Genomic DNA, 21,872 nt, shown 5'->3' with positions numbered 1-21,872 from the left:
GGATCCTTGCAGTCATCTCGGCTAGTTCCATGTAGTTCATCAATTGCGTCTGCCAATCCTCCAGTGTGGGCAAATCTTGGGTCTTCCAGTGCTTAGCGATAAGGATTCTTGCTGCTGTTGTAGCATACATAAAGAAAGTTCTATCCTTTTTTAACACCTTCTGGCCGACAATGCCCAGAAGGAAGGCCTCTGGTTTCTTGGGAAAGGTGTACTTGAACACCTTTTTTAACTCGTTATAGATCATTTCCCAGAAGGCCTTCAATCTTGGACAAGTCCACCAGAGGTGAAAGAATGTCCCTTCAGCCTCCTTGCATTTCCAACATTTATTATCAGACAAATGGTATATCTTAGCAAGCTTGACTGGGGTCATGTACCACCTGTATACCATTTTCATAATGTTTTCTTTCAAGGCATTACATGCCGTAAACTTCATACCGGTGGTCCATAACCTTTCCCAGTCCTCAGACATGATATTGTAACCAATGTCTTGAGCCCATTTTATCATGGCTGATTTAACTGTCTCATCCTGAGTATTCCATTTAAGCAGCAAGTTATACATTCTCGATAATACCTTGGTCTTTGGTTCTAACAACTCTGTCTCAAGTTTCGATTTTTCCACCTGGAATCCTGTTTTTTCATCTAGCTTAAAAACCTCATTAATTTGGGCATAGTGTAGCCAATTTTGCACCTTATCCTTTAATTTTTCAAAGCTCTGCAACCTCCAATTACCTCCAATGTTTTCTATTATTTCCCAATATTTCGGCCAGTATGCCTCCATATTGGGTGTTTTCCGAGCTTTGGCCTCTATTGGTGAAATCCACCTCGGAGTTTTACTTTCCAATAAGTCTTTGTATTTTTTCCAGACCATATATATTGCTTTTCTGACAATATGGTTTTTAAACATTCCATGTGTTTTTCCCTTGTCATACCACAAATACGCATGCCAGCCTAACGAATTATTGAAGCCTTCCAGATCTAGGACATCAGTGTTTTCCAATAAAATCCAATCTTTCATCCAGCAGAAGGCCGCAGCTTCATAATATAACCTTAAGTCTGGCAGGGCAAACCCCCCCTCTCCTTTGCATCGGTTAGTATTTTAAACTTTATTCGGGGCTTTTTGCCCTGCCAGACAAACCTAGAAATATCCCTCTGCCACTTTCCAAAACATTCCACTCTGTCCACAATCTGCAAGGCTTGAAATAAAAACAACATCTTTGGCAAAACGTTCATTTTTATAGCTGCAATTCGGCCTAACAAGGATAGTTTCAATCTTGACCAAATTTCTAGATCTTTTTTGACTTCTGACCAACATTTTTCATAGTTATCTTTAAATAAATTCAAATTCTTAGAAGACAGATTGACCCCCAGGTATTTCACTTTTTTAACAATGCTTAGTTCTGTTTCCTTCTGAAACCCCTCTGTTTCAGTAACTGTCAGGTTTTTCCCTAACACCTTAGTTTTTTGTTTGTTCAGCTTAAAACCCGCCACCCGACCAAATTTCTGAATCAATTCCAAAACTCTTTTTGTACTAGGTTCTGGCTCCTGTAATGTTAAAACCAAGTCATCTGCAAATGCTTTCAGTTTATATTGTTTCGCTCCGACCCGTATTCCTTGTACCTGCCGATCCTCCCTTATCATATTCAGCAAAACCTCCAGGACTGAAATAAACAATAAAGGGGATAGGGGGCACCCCTGGCGTGTTCCTTTTTCAATATGAAGTTCTTCTGTCACCACATTGTTCACTATCAACTTAGCTTTTTGTTCTGAATAGATTGCCTCTATTCCATTCTCAAACCCCCTTCCCACTCCCATCCCTTCCAAGTTTTTCTTCATAAATTTCCAAGAAATGTTGTCAAAGGCCTTCTCCGCATCAATAAAAATTAACACTGCTTTGGTGTTAATATTTGTTTGTAAAAGTTCCAGAATATCGATAATATTCCTGGTGTTATCAAACAAATGTCTACCTGGGAGAAAGCCTGCTTGGTCCTTATGGATTACTTCATTTAATACTTTTTTAAATCTGTTAGCCAAAACATCCGCAAATATTTTGTAATCCACGTTTAGGAGTGAGATGGGACGGTAGTTCTTAAGTTGAGTCTTTTCAGTTTCCACTTTAGGTATCAGTGTGATGAATGCTTCTTTCCACGTATCTGGTGCCCTCCCTCCCCCCATAATCTGGTTGCAAACCTCCATTAATGGTTGTATCAAATAGTCTTTTAACATCCTGTAGTACTTGGAGGTGAGTCCATCAGGGCCTGGAGATTTGCCTAGTTGCATATTCTGAATGGCATCCTCGATTTCCTGTTGTGTTATTTTACAGTTCAAGATTGATCTCTTCTCTTGAGATAGTTTTGGTAGGCCGTTGTCTTTCAAAAATTGTTCTATCTCAGTTGCTTCCTCGGATTCTTGTGTATACAGTTTTTTAAAATATTTCTGGAAACACTTTCTAATTTCTCCCGGTTTCTGAATGTTTTTCCCTTCAACTTCTAAGTTGGTGACATAATTTAATTTTTGTCTCTTTTTCAACTGCCAAGCTAGCAGTTTCCCACATTTATTCGCAGATTCAAAAGATCTTTGTTTCATTTGTTTGATTTTCCATTCCACTTCTTGGTTAATCAATTTCGCATATTGTGACTGGTGAAATTTGATTTTTCTTAAAGTCTCTTTTGATTTTGGATTCAATCTTAATTTTTTCTCTCCATCTCTTATCTTCTCCAATATCTTGTCCTTTTTGCCATTCCAAAGTTTTTTCTTGATCGTATTCTGTTGTATCAGGAACCCTCTCATGACAGCTTTGCTTGCGTCCCAGATTATTCTCTTTTCCACCGAGGTATTCAAGTTGATTTCAAAATAGTCCTTTAAGGCTTTTTGGGCCTTCTTTACAATCTCTTGATCTCTTAACAGGTTGTCATTCATTTTCCATCTGAAGGAGTCGGTAGTAGTAAATCTCATTTCCATTTTCAAAGCGTTATGGTCGGAGCAAGTCTTTGGGCAGATTTCTATTTTTGTAGTCTTAGGTGCCAGCCCTCTAGTTGCCCAGATTTGGTCGATTCTTGTCCATGACAGGTGGGCCTCAGAAAAGAAAGTTCCTTCTTTACCTAGGGGGTTTCTCGTCCTCCATAAATCAATTAAATCCATATTGTCAGTTAGTTCAAAAAAAGTTTTTGGTAGTCTTCCATCTTTGGTCAGATTCTGATTCTGTGACTTATCCATAAAGGTGGAGACAACCCCATTCATATCTCCCATCATAATGATGTTGGAATAGTCCAGATAGTCCAGTAGTGTCTCATGCAGCTTCTTATAAAATTCTGATTTCCCCTCATTTGGTGCATAAATTCCTAATATCAAAACTTTCTCTCCTTGAATCGATATTTCAATAGCCAGGATTCTTCCTTGTTCGTCTTTGAACAAAAATTTTGGTGATAAATTCTCCTTGGCGTAGATCACCACGCCTCTCTTCTTAACTCTATCTGATGAGATAAATTCTTGGCCTAATCTTTTATTTATTAACACCTTTCTGTGTATCCTGGTCACATGGGTTTCTTGCAAACAAATTATGTCCAAATTTTCTTTCTTTAGAATATGGAAAATCCTTTTGCGTTTTTCCGGGGAATTCGCGCCATTAATGTTCCAACTATACAGCTGCAGAGACATCCTGTATCAACCTGTTGTTACTCTTATTGGGCGTCTTCTTTTTTGTCCAAATCCGAGGATGGTAACTCTTTTCCAGACTCTGGTGGTGGCCAAATAGCTGCCACTCCTTTCTGCAAGTCTTCTCCGTTGTCGTGTAGGAACTTCTGGCTGTCCTCTTTCGTTTTGATTTTTATCTTCTTTCCTTTGTATTTGAATGAAAGGCCTTGTGGGAACTCCCACCTGTATGGTATTCCGTTACCTCTCAAAAGTCCAACTAGGTCAGTGTAGTTAGATCTGAGATCCAGTAATTGTTTAGGAATATCCTTGTAGATTTGTACTCTTCTGTCCTGGATCTCAAGTGCTTTGTTAAAATGTAGGTCAAGTAGCTTGTCTCTCTCCTGCTTAGTCCTTAAGATGATCAGACAGTCTCTAGGCCTGTCCTTCCCAGCAACCCGTCCCAATCTGAATGCAGTTGTTATTTTGAAATCTGTATCTTCGTTTATACCCCAGAATTTAGAGAATTCTGCTGTTAAAAACCTGCTTTACAGTCTTTAGAGCTTGTTAAAAGGGTACTAAATCTTACCTTCCCAAATGTGTGGATTCTTCAAATCATGGCAAGCAGTCTAGTCAGATGCAGAAAGAAGATCCATTGAACACAAAAGGGGACTTACTCTCAGACAAGTGTTCACAGGACATTAGCTTTAGCTGACCAGTTAGGAGAATTTACACAGAACATTTTACAATTCTTACAACAATGGAAAAACCGTTAGTTTTGTGCACCTTTTAAAGGATTTTATTTCCTAACAATATGTTCTGAAATTGTCAAGCAATTGCAAGTAGTTAAGAAGTGTTAATTGCAACTGCATGTAAGCTAAAAGGAGCGAGCCAGCAGTAAATCACACTGAGCAAGTTGGAGTTAACTCTTTATTAGCAAAAACAGGATCTGCACAGTATTCGGCCTAATGAGGACAGCAACTCTTCTCTAGCAGGTCTGGCCTCCATGAAGCAGTTGTTGAGACTGAAGGTCCCCTCTTCTCTAGGGTTTTCCCCAAGCAATCTGAGACTGTGCTGCATGAAGCTAACTTCTCCTCTGTCCTCTTCATGGCTCTCCTGGTTTTGGGTGACCAAGGGAGGAGGGGAGCTCATCAGAGCAGGAGAAGCCTGTGCCTCTTCAGCAGCAGAACTTACCTCTGCCTCTTGGCATCCCTCTTCTGCTTCAGCTTCTGCCTTTGATTTTGGATTTGTCTGCCACAGATTTCCACTGCTCACCAAACCCTGTTACGTTTTCGGCTTCTGAAATGTCCTCCCAGTCTTCTCCCTCTGACAACTCACCATTGTCCCACCACCAATCCCCTGGCTCTGAGCCTTATTCCTTGGGAGTCCCCACCTGGTGCCTCCTAGCATTCCTCTGTGTCGAACCAGTCTGTGACATAAACAGTTAAGAACAGTTAAGTCTAGGAAACACGAGTTTCCATTTTATTGTTTCATCCAAGAAAGCGTGTCTGATATCAGATTTGAAGATCAGGATTTTTAGTTTAATACTTCATCCCTGTAACCCACATTCCATTCTAATTTCCCACAATGCATTGCTTTGGGACACTGGAAAATTTAAATGGCATTGCTCGGTAGCTCTTCTGTTATGTTCTAGAATTAGAGTGACAGTAAGAGCAACAATGAACAGTGTCCACAGGAGAAAAGCAAGCACTCACTTTCAGATAGAGGAGTAAATTTAGAGATGCAAGAAATCCCACATTCCCTAGGCCTGCAAGCCTCAAAATACACTTACTCAATGAGCTGTCTCATTGAGATCAAAAAGATGGCTGCTCATCTTTATCTTTAGAAGCTGCTTCCTTATGTCTCTATGCCACACTATGAGCTGTCGTGCTCAGGGTATGTCAGTGACAGAAAGTCGACAACTGTTTTGGAGTTTTTCAACCTTTTCTCCCCAGCTCAGAACCTAGCTTTGAAAGGAAGGGGGGGGAGGAGGTAACAGGTATGTACAGATGGCAATTTAAGGTAGATTTTATGCATCCTACGTGTGCATGCTTTCCGAGTCGCCCACACAATGTCCTCATCTTAGTGGCAGCCTACACTCCCTCCGTTTAATTCAGTTTTTTCCTGATACATGGATAATGCAGTAATTGGCAGGGGGGACCTGCAACATAAAATGTAACGTTATCTGAATGTAGATGCAGTGAAGCACCTTGTGTGGGTAGGTTTTTCTTTTTCTTTTTAAGTGTGATGTTCTGCTGGATGCTGTTAATCATCTTCCCCTCCACTTGCTTCTTGCAGACCATAACCAACCATTCTGTTTGTAACAGCTGCAAAGAAGCATGCTTATTTCCACTGCTTGTTGATGATGGGACATGCTGTGTGTGTGTGTGCATAACAGCCCTTTTGTGCAGAACTGCTTTTCCATTGTACTGAATAGGGACAGATTTTTTTTTTTACTTGAAAAAAATGGGTGTTTCTTTCTGAACCATAAAGCAAAACTGAAAGGTGCTAAGACAATCCATCAAGAACTGTGACAAAAGGCCTGCAGCTCAAGACTTGAGCTTCGGGACTGGCCACCAGCGATTTTCCTACTCATCCAGCATTTAGAATGTTCCTCCCTGTTCTAGGGAACTATCACAAGCAGGTTTTACTTCACCACCTACTTAGGGCCTTAGGGTCCAATTAATGTATCTGCCTGGCTATTTGAATGGCAACAGTGGAAGGGTGGCTATACAAGCTGCTTGTGTGAATTGTCTTGCCAAATGGCACAGTCATTTTAGCAAACTCAAATCCCCTCCATCCCTCCAACTGGGAACAGCATAAGCTAAACTGAACCACAGAGACGCTTCTTTACACAGATGACTTGCCATAAGGATTTGCCTTGATGTGATTGTAGTGCCACGTGGCCACACACACTGCAGAGTGCCACCGCAAACTGGGCCTACAGTGCCCTTCGTATGGAGCAGAAGGGAGGACTGGAGACACCTATGATGACAGAACATTGGGCAAGAGTTTGGGTGAAGGAGCAGTTCTTTATGTGGAACTGCTAACTATTATAATAGTGATTTTGCTTCAGGCTTGGTTGTGGACTGAAGACGATGGGCTGTGTTACTGCATCTTGGGAAATGTGTCGTGCAAATTGCAGTAATCACAAAATGGATTGTTAATTTGTACAGAACAGTACGGTTCACACAAATGGCACCAGCCAAACTGAGTGCAATTGTACTATGAATCCCAACCGTATCCCCACTCAAAGTGCATTTGCATGTGGGCTGTTAGCAAGTGTGAATCAGTCCTTAGGAAGCAGCTTGTAGGATACATTGCATACGCAGTTATACTTACTAGCGTAATACTCATATTTCAGAATAAAAACAGATTCAGCAACAATGTTATTTCATTCTGCTATTACATGTATTTACCATTTGTTCACAAAAAATACAGCTCTCTCTTGCTTCCCCCAACGTTTCATTGGGTTCCAAATAAACCTGAGTTGATAGTTCAAGTTAGTATTTGCAGGACATTCAGGTACAGAAGTCTGAAGCATGCACAGAACGGTATGCTGATTATTAGTGCCTTAATATTGTGTTCTATGGGGAAATGCCACCAATTATATTTTATAACTTCACAAACATCAGTGGTGTATGGGTCCTTATCAGAATATTTGGGGTTATTTTGAAGACACTACTTGAAATACTGAGAGGTTTTTCAGAAAGCATAGTTGAAGCACACACAAAACATGCCACAATCCCATTTCAACAAGGTATTTTTTGTTTACATTAAGCAGTGTTGTAAACTTGATTAAACTTACAATGCAGCTTGCTTTGTCTAAGAGGGGTTATGTGGATAAAAATGTAAATGAAACCATCCAGTGGCAGGGATAGTAGAGGTTCATAATGTAGTAGTTTCTGGAACACCATGACCTTTCAAAATTCATCTCCGAAGTCTGAAAAACCCTTAATTGTGTGAAGTCAAGTTCAAAAGGGCTAGAACAATCTCAGGCAGCTGAAATTGGGTGGTGCTGGCTAAGAATATGGGCATTTCTCCCCGTTTTTCTCCCCTAGACCAGCTGCACATGAACATGCCCGCACATGGTATGTGCTTACAATTTTTTTCTGGCACACAGTAGGATACTGTTCTTTCATGGTGAGGAATCTGAAACATTTTCAGCCATTCAGGCCTATGCCAATGCGGATGTTCATTTGACACAAGCACACTGCACATTGTTTCAGCCTGGCCTGCTCCCATACTTCTCCTTGGGCCTAGTTTTCACAAAGAGCAATGTATTAAAACTTGCACAACTTCAGGCTATGCATGAGCTTAAAAGCAGGCACAGTCTTCTCTTGTTTGTGCTAAACGATGGTTTTGCTTAGCATTACATGTGAATCGGTCAGTTTGAACAGTTGGATATAACATGGCACTTGTGAAAATTCAGTGATCTGGACTTTAAACTGCAAGGTAGTCAGTGGCACTGTTACTGGATTAAGGTACCACTACCTTTGAAGCAGAAACAACTGTCCTCATGCATAAACCTATTCCTAAAATGGTGTTACAACCAATGGGTGCTTCTACTTTGGATGTACTCATGCACAAGCAGGTGGATCCAATTTCAAGATGGCTGCAGCCAAAGAACTGCTAGGGCGCCTGACATCCTGTCCACTGCTGTTCTTCAATCCTAACCTTTTAAGAAATATTTGGTGCTGAGCTGAGATTTTATGTGTATCAACAGAATCTCAGCGGGAAAAACCTGATTATCTGATCTCGGGGTTTCTTAAAGAAGGCATCAAAACGACTCAGAAACATACCTTTAAAAACAATCTCTCAATAATTCCCCTCACCCAAAGCACTTATTCTGATTTGTCTTTTATAAAGGCATTAACATCTAGATACTGTGTATGCTAAAGAAGAGGAAAAGCACATAAACCATTAGTGACAATCTGCCACCGTGCTAGTCTAATGTTAACAACTATCAGCAATCCTGTATACATAACATGTGCTAGCAGGGAACAGGTAAACCATAGAATAGTCTTTGGTTAAAACCCTGTAAATTAATAGCAAATTATTTGCACAAACTCCTATTTTCTTATTCAGACATTGTCTTTACTGTGAAATAAAAAGAGCTGCAGAGTACAGAACAGGTTTGCCTTTTACGAAAGTTAATCACAGTTCGTAGCACTACTAAATTTTTGATGACAACTGCATTACCATTCCTGCCATTTGCAAATGGCACTGGAGCTAGCAGATGTGTCCTTTGATAACTCTTCTGAATGCAGTGCAGAGTTTCTCAGCAACACTTTCAAGTATGTCCAATGCTGTTTTGCTAAAACTGAAAGTATACAATTTTTCTAAAGGCAGTTTCACAGAAATGGCATAGCTATACAGATGACCGGGTGTTTGTTTTTTTAAAGCACAGCATTTAGAAATATGGGCTATTGTCTCATGATGAGGAGGAAAATGTGAACAAAGATTTCCTTACAGTCAAACTAGTTCTGAGATGATCATGTCTCTTTATAGTAGCATCTCTTAACAAATGAACATTTCCTTTAGGAAAAATATAGAATGATTTTAGGTGTTTTGGAATTATTAGACAGTAAAAACTGCTTCAGTTATTAGCATCTTGCTCTGGTTTTTGTGCTTTTATGCCAAGTCCTTTCAGGTCTGTTTCTTTTTCATCTGTACATGACTGAAGAGAGCACATTTGCTTCAGAAATATGAAAAAACTTAGTTTTCCTGTTTTTGAGTAATACAAATGGTGCTTATGCCTGTGAAACAGAGAACTATTGCCTGACAAGTACATCAACCACAGCTTTACAAACCAGAGGGCAATTCAACAAATTCTTCTTTCACTGTCCAAGCAACTTGTTAGGTCCAGTGGTCTGTTGTTGACATAAACTTATGTGCAATATTAGAACACAGCCAAAAAGTATCTGCTTGGCAAGATTACACAGATCTTCAAAAGTAAGTCTTTACGTCACTTGAAATATTTGTCCTTTCCCACCAATGACACTAGTCCTAGGCCACTGAAATATGTGGCCTTGTGATTTCTTTATTGAATGTGATAACAAAATACACAGGAAAAAACATTTCACTACTTCTATGGGAAAGTCCCAGAAAACGGCACTACACAAATTTAGATTTTCAGAAAAGTCACCTCAGCACTGGCCATTTATAGGGTCCATTATATTGAATGAAATTTGTGTTGGGCTCATTTGCTGCAGCTGAGGCATTCTTGCTTCCAGGGTCTTCTCTGTTGGTGACCCTACTGACTGATTCCTTTTCCGCATCATCTGTCCAATACCCATCATGGGGAATCGACCTCTGCTTTTCACACAGTTAGGGCTCCCCAGAGGATTAGAGACATTATTTAGCTGGGTTGGAGAGACAGCTTCCTCTCTAAAAGAACTGCTCTTTTCGTCATATGTGAAGGACAGTTGAGTAGGATGAACTGGACTTTTAGTAGGACTGGGAGAAGTTCCCCCTGGCTGGAAGAGCGGAGACAATGTCCTTTCACTGGAACTTCTCCGACCAAAATTGACTGGCGAGCTTAGCATTCGATACTGATGCGTGGGAGAAATTTGGTCTATTTGGTCCTCTCTGTCGCCGGTTTCAAAAGAATGCACAATGTTCAGAATTAAAGGAGAATCCAAATTCTGGCTGCCAGGGCTTGAGGGCTCTTGCTGAGGCGAATCTTGCCGCTTGGTGAGCCTTGGGGTCCTTGGAACAGGTTGCTGGATTTCAAGGTATTCCAGAGAATAGGAGGTGACACAACCTGTCTTGGCTGTAGCTGATTCATGGAAGGGGCTCAAGCCACTAGGAGAATCTACAAAACAATTTTTTAAAAGAGTCAAGAAAAACCTTTCATGGATCCCCCCCTCCCTGAGACAAGGCCAGCTATAAGTCATCAAGTGAGAAACTGCCTGAGTGAAATTCAAATCCTAAACATAAACATACCCCCAGAACAATACAGTAAATACAAGTTTAATCCAAAATGTGTTTTCCCTTAAGGTGTGTTATCCTGCTTATTCCTTCTCTACTTTGTCTTACACTTTGCCTGCCTGCCCCATCAGAAAGCTAACCTTTCTACTATTCTCATTTCTCTGTTCTGTCAAGGCTGTCAACCCCCTTCTCTCCCCCCCCCGCCCCAAGGGAATCTGTGGTCATGTCCCTTCCCAAGCTAATCAAACCTAAACCATTATCCGGGACAGAAAGAAAGATAACTGTGCACTAAGAAGTTTGAATAGAGGAAGGAATCTTATCTGAAAAGCCAGTGATGATTCAAACATACTGGAAGTCAAGAAACAGAACATTTCAGAGCATGCAATTATCCCCAAACAAATTTGTCTTTCTGGGATGCATCTTGATGTTGAGTGCTGTAAGTCAACTGCTATTTCACAACTTATGCAGCAGTGAATGTGTATTTAAAACTGCCCATGCATGATGTGGCTAAATGTGACTCACTGATATGTATATCTGTGCAATACACCTAGTTACGAATACATTCTTTCTGAGTTTATAATGTACAGTTTTATATTTACATGTAAACAATATTAAGTGTACGTGCAAAAAATGTAAAATATGGAATGGAGCTCTGCAAAAACCATGCTCTTAACAGCTATTCTTTGTTATGTTTGTGAATGGCCTACAGCACTAAAATGAATTATAAAATCAAATGGCAGAAAAAGAATATGAGTGTGGACCAAGACCAAACTTAAATACCATCCCATGCCTCTTGTGGAACAGTTTACATGACAGGTCTCCTGTCATGGCTTCCCCAGGGAATTCTAAGCTGGTAAGAGTCCTGAGAAAATATAATCACCCTCATCAGATTACAAGTCCCAGAATTCAAATATTCTATACCCCCATCTCCCTGCCACAATTAGGATTCCCTAGGGAGAGATAGTATGTGTTAAACAAGTTGATGGCTGTTATCCTATGCATCCTTACCGGGGAGTAATCCCACTGAACAAAGTGGGACATATACCCGAGTAAAGATGAACTGAGTCACACTAAAATGCTGCAAGCCTATATGCACTGACCTGGGAGTAATTCCTGAACACAGCAGGGCCAGCTTCTGAGCAGATATGTACAGGATGGCAGTGAAAGTCTGTGATATGCCCTAATTTTCTCTGATCTGCAACTTACAAAGCAAGTCTAGATCACATCAAGAAAGATGTGGAAAGATGGCTCCACTTACCTTTCTCTGGTGCACCACCCTGGGTAGCTTTGTGGTCATTCAGCAGAGCTTTTGTAGTCTGTATCTGTGTCAGAAGGCAGGTAGGAGGTTCTTTGTAGGTGGGGGAATTTTTCTCAGATTTCTTCAGAAGTGGGTGAAGAGGCTCTTCCTTCGTTTCCTGTTCCTTGACCTTTTTGTCCTTCAAATTTAAAAGCACATAAACAAAAACGGTTTGGTTTGTTGGAATCTGCTTTAGAAAGCTTCAAAAACAGGTGAAGTAAAAACACTGCTTCTTAACAGCATTCCAAGTTTGAAAAGGCAGCATTAAGTTAATGGAAGCAAGTTCATCAGGCTGGAAAAGGCGCCCCAGCCCTGTTTTGGGCCTAGCAACCTTATGTCCCCTTTGGATCCCTCTCCTTCCTGCGAGTAGTGCAGTTCCAGTAATTTGCCACCGTGTGACTTTCTTATATCTTCTTTCTCCCAAAACGCAATTCATGTGTCTGTACATGGAGGTTTCATATCATACCAGTAATAGAACTAGGATGAGAAAGTAGGAGCAGCTTTGGTTGGGTGGAGCAGAAGGAAAACATCCTGGGAGGTTGGTGGGATTTACAGCACCTCAGGTCTTGGGCTGTACCACCCACCACCAGCAGGGATGAACACAAATTGATGGTGCATCAAGCTAATCATCGTAAATAATTGGCCAAGAAGTGAAAACTATGTGACCCCCCAACTGCTATTGAAAATTGAAGGATTCCAGAACACCAAGGTTACAATCTGACACCCAGATTTATACAAGAGGATACCCAGGTTTCGTATGCTCCGAGATGAAAATAAGGAGCCTCCATCAACAGCCTTGAAATCTAGCACTTGGTAGCGATTGGCATGTTATCAGCTTATGTGTTTAGCTCTGATTGCACAGGGAAGGATGCTAACTGAAGTTCAGCAAGCTGTCGGACTAGAAGCTATGACAGCATTACAAAGAATTACCTAGGATTAATAACAGTTGGTATAATATTTTATGTAGCACTTTCAATGTAAAGCATGCTTTATAATTTTTATCCAATCCATCCTCATGACAAGTATTGGATATTGATCACTATGATTCCCATCACTCAGATGGTGACACAGAGATGTCTCACCAAAACCACTTGCACTTTGGATTCTGGTATCTAGTGGACAGAAGAACCTTCTTTTGCATTTGTTTTTCCCATTATTAAAATGATGCGGAAGAATTTTCTGCAAAGTGCAGGAGGACCCTAGGAGCTGTCTGGCTGCATCTCCATAGTAACGCTCTGATGCGCTTTCATGTATCTCTTACGTTCAGAAAAGCTCTTTGCAAGTGGATGTCCGTAGCTGCAAGCTCGGCTGAAAAGGATGTTTTGTCTGGCTGTAGTAGCTGAAGAACACTGAGATGTGTGTCTCGTTCACATGTCTGTATCAAATGAAATTATCGAGGGGCCCTTAAGACATGCTACCAACAACTGCTGGTTTCAACTACATACATGTGCTGATGATAAAGTTTTGCAATAAGCCAGAACATGAGACACAATGGAAATTGATTCCCCCTCCCCCCTGGCATAATTATTAAATCTTTATATGATCAAATATCTTAGGAGTCACACACTTTCTATTAGTTTTTGATTCTATCCATTTGGGCTAGGTGTATGTGCATGGGCACACATATTTCTGTATGTGTGTATGTATGTATCTCTGTATGTATCTGTTGTGTCTATATATAGATGTACATATATGTCTACATACAAAAACACACACATACACGCCAGCAAATGATTTTGAAAAAAGGTGAAGCAAAAATATTTACTGGCCCAATTAATTTAATAGAAGCACAACATCACAATTAATACCATGGTTTTAACAGCAATCTTCGAAAAGTATTTTTTTTTCAAGTATTGCAAGTTAAATTACAGCTGTAATTACAACTGTTCACATCAGTTGAGTTACAGAAGCAGAAGCAGAATGAGCTCTGCTCTCCTTCAAGAACAGAGAAGGAAGAAAGTGGCTGCATTTCTGGACTGTTGCCAGAGAGAAGCTATGTCCTAACCTGGTTGCTAAACAACACTGAATTGGAGGTTGACTTCTAAAGCAGAATATCTATTTTGTTTTTCAATGAGCTATGACGGTTCATTGTTTTTAAGGTCTTTTTATTGTATTACTTCTATGAAACAATAGAGGGGCAATTCCCAAACAAAGCAAAAATGAAAGGGGAGCTAATAATTAGATTCATGAATTAAAATTTTCGGTGCCTGCTATATTGTCCAAATATTTAGTATTCAAAATAGCCTGTTGCCTTATATAGACTCCATCCCCTGGGATGTGTGCACCACCAACTCTGTGTATCCTTACATCAGCTTTGCACCTCCGTACAATTGCCCTGTATGATCAGCACACTCTCTCTGAGCCGGAGCCAAAGAGCTGGATTATGGCTCTTGTGATAAATACATGGCATCAAATACAATGGTTCCACTTAGGTAAGTAGGGGGCAATTAGGGAACATGGCATTACAGCAAATGTTGGGCAAAGTGTTCTCTGCCATTGAATTATTCCTTAAACAGAATCTGTTTTGGGAAATGCTGAAACCGCTCTAAATGAAAATAACAAGCTGTGGTGCAGCATTAGCAATAGCTTAACAGTTGCTACTTTAAAAAAGAAAAGAAAAGATATCAACAGCATCTATTGTCGACTTGTATTGACTTTGTTTCTAAAAATAGGGATAGTATTATTTCCATCTATTTATTTATTTATTTATTTATTTATTTATTTAATATCCCACTCCTCCCTGAGGATATATCCAGCATTTGCCAAACTTGATTACCCCATGTTGCCTTGGCATGTTTTGCAGTGAGTCATATGGTAAGTTTCTCTTGCACAGCCATCCTTCAGGAGACCTCTGGGCATGACTTTTTGTTTGTACTCTTTGTTGAACCAAAGTTGAAATAACAGTCAAGGGAAATGCCCAAGTATTGCCTGGTTCCAAATAATTGTAACCTGGTTTACCTCGTAGGTGTCCTTGTTTGACTTGTATTTTTCTATCCGACACCAATGGTTCATGTACACATTATCGGGAGCTTCTGTCTTCTGGAAGGATAAATAATAATCGTAAGGTATTTGTGGGGAGAATTAGAGCACAGATTAGTTCAAATACTTGTTTAAAAGAATTGCAATCACTACTTCCACTCTAAATATTGGGGTGGCCAGACTGGAATCTACTGGTGGGTAGGTAGGTGATTTGCATAGTTTGGCAAGTTCTGGGTTAAGCGCATCAACATCTAAAAGGCTTTCTCCTTATTCTAAATTAGGCTGCTGAAATAAAGAATGACTCATAAAAAGCCAAGAGTGGAGTTTTGACCTGGGCTGAGCATGTGGTTAGTACTACTTTTTGCACCTGGTTCCTCCTCCTCAGGACATTAGTGGGGGAAAATCAAGTAGATTCCACAAGCCTGAAGTCTGCCCTCCTCAGTTATTATTTGACAGTATAGTCTAACAAAATTACAATCTTGTAATTGTCTAGTAACAGGTTAAGTCCAAATAACCATGGTAGGTAAACGCGTATAGGACTGTAGCCTCAATCTCACAGAAATTGCTGTAAATAAATAGTCAGCTATACATCTTCTTAACATGCTTCCCTCCCAAATATAATCATAACCAGGGATGCATTTAACAATTCTTGTTACTCACAAAAATAATCACCTTCAGGTAAAACGGAAACCAATCAGATGTTGGTAAACAAGCACTAACCATGGGAATTAAATTATTTAAAAAATGCAACCAGTTTCCTTGATGCTTGAACTGGAAAGCCTCTAGGGCGTCCAAATTCTCTTTTAAACAAGAAACACCCCAAAGGCAGAGGGCTTACAAGCAACTTCCTCATTAACTGCACCTCTACCTACTTTAACAGAAAAAGAGTCAACCATCATGTAGCTCAAAAGGACAGGCTAACAATTCCTTCCTGATAATCTTTTATATAGCTCTGAGGTAGCACTGCTGGGAGTTTGGACTTTTCAAAGAAGACAGAGATAAGAGAGGAAAGTGCTCTTCATTATTGATGGAACCTTCCTCGTATTGAAGAGGATAAAGACTGGGCCCTCTCAAAGTGTGTCACAGGTGACAGCTACAATCCATTTCTTTAATCTAGGAGTTTCAGATTGAGGTGACAGTAACTGAGTTATTGTGCTGGTGTTCACTGTCTGATAGAAATCTATCATGGTCACAGAAGGCTGGCGAGTGATTTTCTACAGGCTCACAAAGCAACCTGGTATCACAGCGAGTTATTAAGATGATAGCTATTTCACTTTGAGCAATGTAACCAGCTTCTGGTACACCAAATTGCTTTTATGAACTAGTTCTGATACTTGGGGTGTGATAGCGATGCAGAAGAAAAAAAGATTATTTAAACTGAGATGTTCTGAGGAGAAAATGTAAAAAGGAATGAATCTAGCAAAAATAAAATCAATATCCCCCCATGCAACTCTTGCCTATAAGATGACAACATGTGAAGAGCAATTCTAACAAAGAGCCCAGGTAGTGCAGGGCAATGGACTCAACAATACATCTGCAGCCCTGCTGGAAGGGTGGAGTGTAGGGTTGTTGTTGTTTATTGTTGTTGTACCAGCACCATGTTGGCGCAGCTGAGGGGCTTGAGGATGGGGACCACTTGTGGATCCTTAAGGCTTTGGATCTAGTTTCGGAGTTTTCTACCTGGCTAGTAGCCGCCTTCTCAGTTAGCAGAGGCCAGAGGAGACACAAGGACTCACCATTCTAACCACACACACCCCAACAACGTTTGGGCTTAGCATTCTGGCCTCAGTACGTTAAACGGCTATATCAGTTAAAAATCTGACCAAAAAGTTGCTTCCAAATAATTCTCTCTCTCTCTCTCTCTTTCTCTCTCTCTCTCTCTCTCTCTCTCTCTCACACACACACACAATTTGTTAGTACAGGTATGACAAAACCTGTGAACGGCAGGTACAATTTTGAAAAGGTACTCTTCCCCTCCCCTTTTGCACTTAAATTCAAACTTATATCAGTTTTTTAAACTGATTGATCAACTAATACTCTTATGATGAATTAAGGTTTTTGTTTCCAACATAGGGGACAGCCCCAAAATGATAGTTATTGCTACCTCTAAGAGTAAACTCAGGTGCTGAGTGCCAAAATGACGTGGCCACCGAGAAACAAGAGGGCAGTATCAGAAGGCTCCGTGAAACCCTGACATTTGCAGAAATACAAATTACAACTGTTTAAAAAATCTTCTCTCTTTTAACCACCCCCACTGCCCTTTATAGCTTATAATCTCTTAGAGGACATGGCTACCTGGTTGACAGCAGGGGCATCATTGCCACTTACCTGGATGTTGCGGGAGCAGCAAGTGAAGTCAAGGCAGTGTGGCAAACTGGCAAGAGTGCCGGGACTGGCTCTGTCGGTGAGCCTGTGCCGTCTGACTTTGCTGCTGCTCTGCCCTGGTAAATGGCAATGCTACTGCAGCCACCGAGAGACTGGGTCTGCCTCCTCACCTCTTACACTGGAGAACCCACTTGTAACTAAGGCTGCATACACACTATGCCTTTAAAGCACATTCAAAGGGCATTTCCCCCCTCAAAGAATTCTGGGTTCTGTAGTTTGCTATGGGTTACTTTGACTTTCAACTGAGAGAGGTAAACTACAGCGTCCAGAATTCTTTGATGGTAACAAACTGTGGAAGATTGGCAGATGAAGATGATGGAATTTTCGGAGCTAGCCGATCTGACTGGAAGAGTCCGCAACCAGAAGAAAGGGGATTACCAGGAGGAATGGATGAAATTTAAAGACTATTTAGTTAAATATATTAAGTTAAATTAATTGGAAAAGCTTGCAAATACCAGATAGGCTTAGGATCTAAATATGTAATGTGATAAATTAATATGTTGAAATGCCGAATGAGAATGAAAGAAAGATGTTAAGTGATTAAGGTAATTATACGAGAATATTGGTTTTGTAAAACCGTTAAAATGATATACACTGAAATTCAACCAGGGAGATACAAGGAAGTCATTTAACAATATCAATAAGATTGGTTTAAATAAGGTTATGATTTATGTTTGTTTGTTTGTTCATTTGTTTAAAAATTTCTGGAAAATCAATAAAAAAAATTAAAAAAAGAAGGTAACAAATGTGCTTCGAACATGCTTTAAAGGCATAGTGTGTATGCAATTTACCTAACTTAGCAAAACAGTCCCTATATTAGGGGGAAATTCATACTTTTGTTGTATATGCATCGTCAAAGCAACAATCAGTGGCGGATCATAAAATCTCTGTCCCACCACCATGAAACTTCCCCCTGATGTCCATGGGAATTCTATGCAGGAAGTGAATGCAAAGAATGGAACAGATATATGTCCTGAAGGAAAACAAATAATAAAGATTTATTGCATGAGGTCATAGGCGAGAACTGTTTTGTTTAAGTGGCTTGTGCTGAGAGCTAAAAGGGCACACAAAGGTCAAGAAATGCTCTACAGGCTTTTACTTTCCAGTGCCACTTTTAAAAACAACAAATAAACTAAAATCACTAGGTTGCTTTGACTTGCTCCCAACTCACAGAGCACATCGTTTTACTCCTTGCTCTTACTTCCTGCATTTTAAGGACAGTTTTAAAATAGAGCTACGCCTTTGCTATAATAATAAAGACACTATAATGCTACGAGAACCTGCTTGGAGTGAGCTCTTTCTCCAAGGTTATAAAATTAAACTCTTCTCTGTTGCAAAATTAATGCAAGGTGTGTTGTCTCCTTAAAGAAAAATATACACACAATTCCTCCTAACTTTTAATACATCATTAAATAGTTTACCATGCAGATTTTCTTCTGATTGAATTAACTTCCTTGCAAATGTCCATGTGACGAACCATCATCAGTCAAGTATCTATCTTTCAGTTTAGCCCTCACTAGAAACGAGGACTCCAGCCTGTTATCATTGCTCCTGCGCATGTGCACTGGCCAGCCATGCCTTCATTCTGGATACTCCATTCTATACCCCCCCCCACAGTCATCTGGTCCTCCCTGCACCCCACAACAGACACTCCATATTCTGTGGCCATTGGGGTTTTCTTCTTTTTTGTGGGAAGGGTCCCCTTAAGTTTTTTAAAATCTACTTTTGCAAATCTTGAGGTTCCCGAGAATGAGCTGGTAAGCTCCCTCTTGTTTTTCAGTAGCCCCATTTTGACTACACTGCCTTCAGAACTCAGCACCTGAGTTCAAGTCTTGGTGAATGGTCATTCAAGCCTTATTTATTATTATTGTTGTTATTATCATCATCATCATCATCATCATCATCATCATTATTATTATTATTAATATATTGCCCTAAACCCAGGGGTCCCAGGGCGGTTCACAGAATAAAATCACGATATAAAACCACAAAATACTTAATAAAAATAAAAACAACCCAATAGCCCCTCAACACACAAAAAACCCCACATTTTAAAAGGGCATAGGATATAAATCGTATCAACCAAACTTACTCTAAGGCCTGCCAAATAGCGTTCCAGCTTCTTATTAAGCAGGATGTAGATGGCCAAAGTGTGGCAAGCACGGTTGGAGAGGACAGTATTGATGACATCACTGTTCTTATAGCCAAGCTTCTCAGTCATGTAGAGCAGCACACTCTGGCTGATGTCTTCTATGTGGATTCTACATGAAGAGAAAAGGGAAGGGGTTATTTCCACCCTCCATCTTCCAGGGAGAGCGTCACCAGGGAGAGGTGACAACAGACATGCTATATAAACCTTAATGGCCACCATGTAACAAGAACTATATACTGTTTTCACCAAACTGATGATAACAAAGTTGTTGAGACAAAATACTTTTTGTTAGTTTTAAATTCTGCACACACTTTGTTAAAATAATGTGCATATAAAATAGCGCTGGAAATGTTTTTTTAAAAAACATTATCTAGTCACAACACAAATAAATAAATAAATAAATAAATAAATACTTATATGCAACTATTTTGAGGGGAAATGTTTCTGTAGCTTGCATCTTCCCCTCATATTTTTCTGCTGTGCCTTCTCATTGCTTCAGAATACCCGCAAGACCAATAAAGGTGCTAAACAGTAAGCATAAGCACTATATATAATGTTTAGTGCCCTCGAAATAGCACATCAAGAATGACAGCCTCCCTGGGAACCTATATTTGATTTGTTATCACTTTGGGCCAAATTCAAAGTGATGTTAAATGTTCCTTTGCATTTAACACGCATGTGGGTGTTTGTTTGTTTTGTTTAAATGCAAATAGCACCCACTGTGGAAGCTGGTAATTATAAGAACCACAGCAGATGGAGTGGGGTTTAATCCTTTCGTTCCTCTGCTCCAGCCCCGATGAAGATGGCTTCTCCAAAGCGGACATTTGCAAAGAGAAGGAAGTTCCCATTGGCACCACAAGACGTGGTGATACACAGTGGTTTACATGGAACTATAAAAGGCAATTAGATCAATTCATGAAATATCAGTAATTACTAAATGGAACACCCTCGTAGAAAGGCAGACGACCTCTGGATACCAGTTGCTAAAGGTCAAACATCATTGTTTGGAGATACCTAAAAGCATTTGACTGGCTGCTGTTGGAAACAAAGACAATGGACAGGAGGAAACTTCAGTCTGCAATCCTAAACACACTTGCCTGTGAGTCACTGGCGGAGGAAGGGGGATGCGGGGGGTGGGATGCGGTCCGCCCCGGGTGTCATCCTTGAGGGGAGGGGTGACATCACCCCTGCCCCCGGGTGCACACCATGTGCACTGCTCTAGGTGCTAGAGCAGCTGCTGGGAGTAAGCCCCACTGAAGTAAGCTCCCGCCTCTGCTGGGAGTAAGCCCCAATGAATTCAGAGGTGCTTATTTTTCAGTAGACATGGACTGGATTGTGCTGTTAAAATGATCAATAGGGCCCTTAGGTTATAACGTTAGTTCAATGACTCATCTGCTTCACACATTTTGCCTGCTGTTCAACATAACACACAAAAACAAACTTACACACCCTGGCTATGGACTGCTTGAAAATTTTACAATTTTCTTACATGGAAAACAGTTCCACATTGGAAAATGCTTGAAAACCAAGCTGGGCCAACACATTTGATTGGTGCATATTCTGACTGCATTCGTGCTTACGCAATGAAATAGATTTATGTGTGATCATCATGGGTGACGATCTACATACACTATTTGCTTTTTCTTCCTATCTGCAAAGAATGAATGAATCCATTTATTTCAGTCACTGACCAGAGTGTAACATATACAACAACAGAGAGCATACAGACATAAATAGATAAAATTAAGCTTTATGATAATAGACAATAAATAATTCAGATATAAAACAGGTAAAATATATAAGTCAAAACCTTAATCACTAATTTAAAACGTATTAAGTCATTGGCCATTTGATTTTCTCAAAGTTTGTCTCCTTAATTTTATAGCAGCAGCAGCAGCAGCAGCAGCAGCAGCAGCAGCAGCACAGAATTTAGCCACTTTTAAGGTAATCTCTGGTTCCCTTTCCTCTATTAAGTATTTTAAGTAATTCCTATCTGCAAGAGATATACTGTACAGAAAACTCATAACATCTAAAGTGCCCCAGAGAACAGGCAGTGGAACAACAATGTTTCAACAATGATTTATTTCATCCTCTGATGCACCTACTAAAGCAGCCATTTCTCTCTTGCAGTTTGCACACTTTGCGAACTTTTGTTGGTTAGAAGCAGCCAGCCCATGAATTTATTGGGTGGCCACAATAAGACTTATATCCATCACATAAAATCTGCAGTAGATGCTTAGAAAGGTACCAGCCTCCTCTGCTGTATTAATATCCATCCATGTGTTACATAACCCTCATTACCATAGTAACTAGCACCTCACAATGATTAAAGGTTTTTATCCTCACAAACCCCTTTTTGAGGTTGGGAAATATAATCCTCCGCACTACAGGGCTGGGACAAAGGCACTGGGGAAGCAACACGACTTTGCGCAAGGTTCCACCAGAGATTTGGGGCTGATCCAGGAATTGGTCCTAGCAACCCTAAAACCATTGCAGAAT

At 40.3% G+C, this 21,872-nt stretch overlaps 1 protein-coding gene across 1 annotated transcript in view; it reads right to left on the bottom strand.

Annotated features, from left to right (window-relative positions):
• Window positions 1-7,016: 7,016 nt before the first annotated feature.
• HUNK (hormonally up-regulated Neu-associated kinase) overlaps window positions 7,017-21,872 on the bottom strand; it is a 56,953-nt gene continuing 42,097 nt past the window's right edge. The window contains exons 7-10 of the mRNA XM_082220747.1: window positions 19,314-19,482; window positions 14,816-14,896; window positions 11,819-11,996; window positions 7,017-10,444 (exon numbers count right to left, since the gene is read on the bottom strand). Of these exons, the coding sequence (XP_082076873.1) occupies window positions 9,777-10,444; window positions 11,819-11,996; window positions 14,816-14,896; window positions 19,314-19,482 (1,096 nt within the window). The 3' untranslated portion in view covers window positions 7,017-9,776. The remainder of the gene's footprint in view (window positions 10,445-11,818; window positions 11,997-14,815; window positions 14,897-19,313; window positions 19,483-21,872) is intronic.

Source organism: Podarcis vaucheri (genome assembly GCF_965113315.1).
Source record: "Podarcis vaucheri genome assembly, chromosome: 4".
Taxonomy (NCBI): Eukaryota; Metazoa; Chordata; class Lepidosauria; order Squamata; family Lacertidae; genus Podarcis; species Podarcis vaucheri.
Note: the sequence above shows the minus strand (reverse complement) of the source record. Positions and strands in the feature narration are given on the sequence as shown.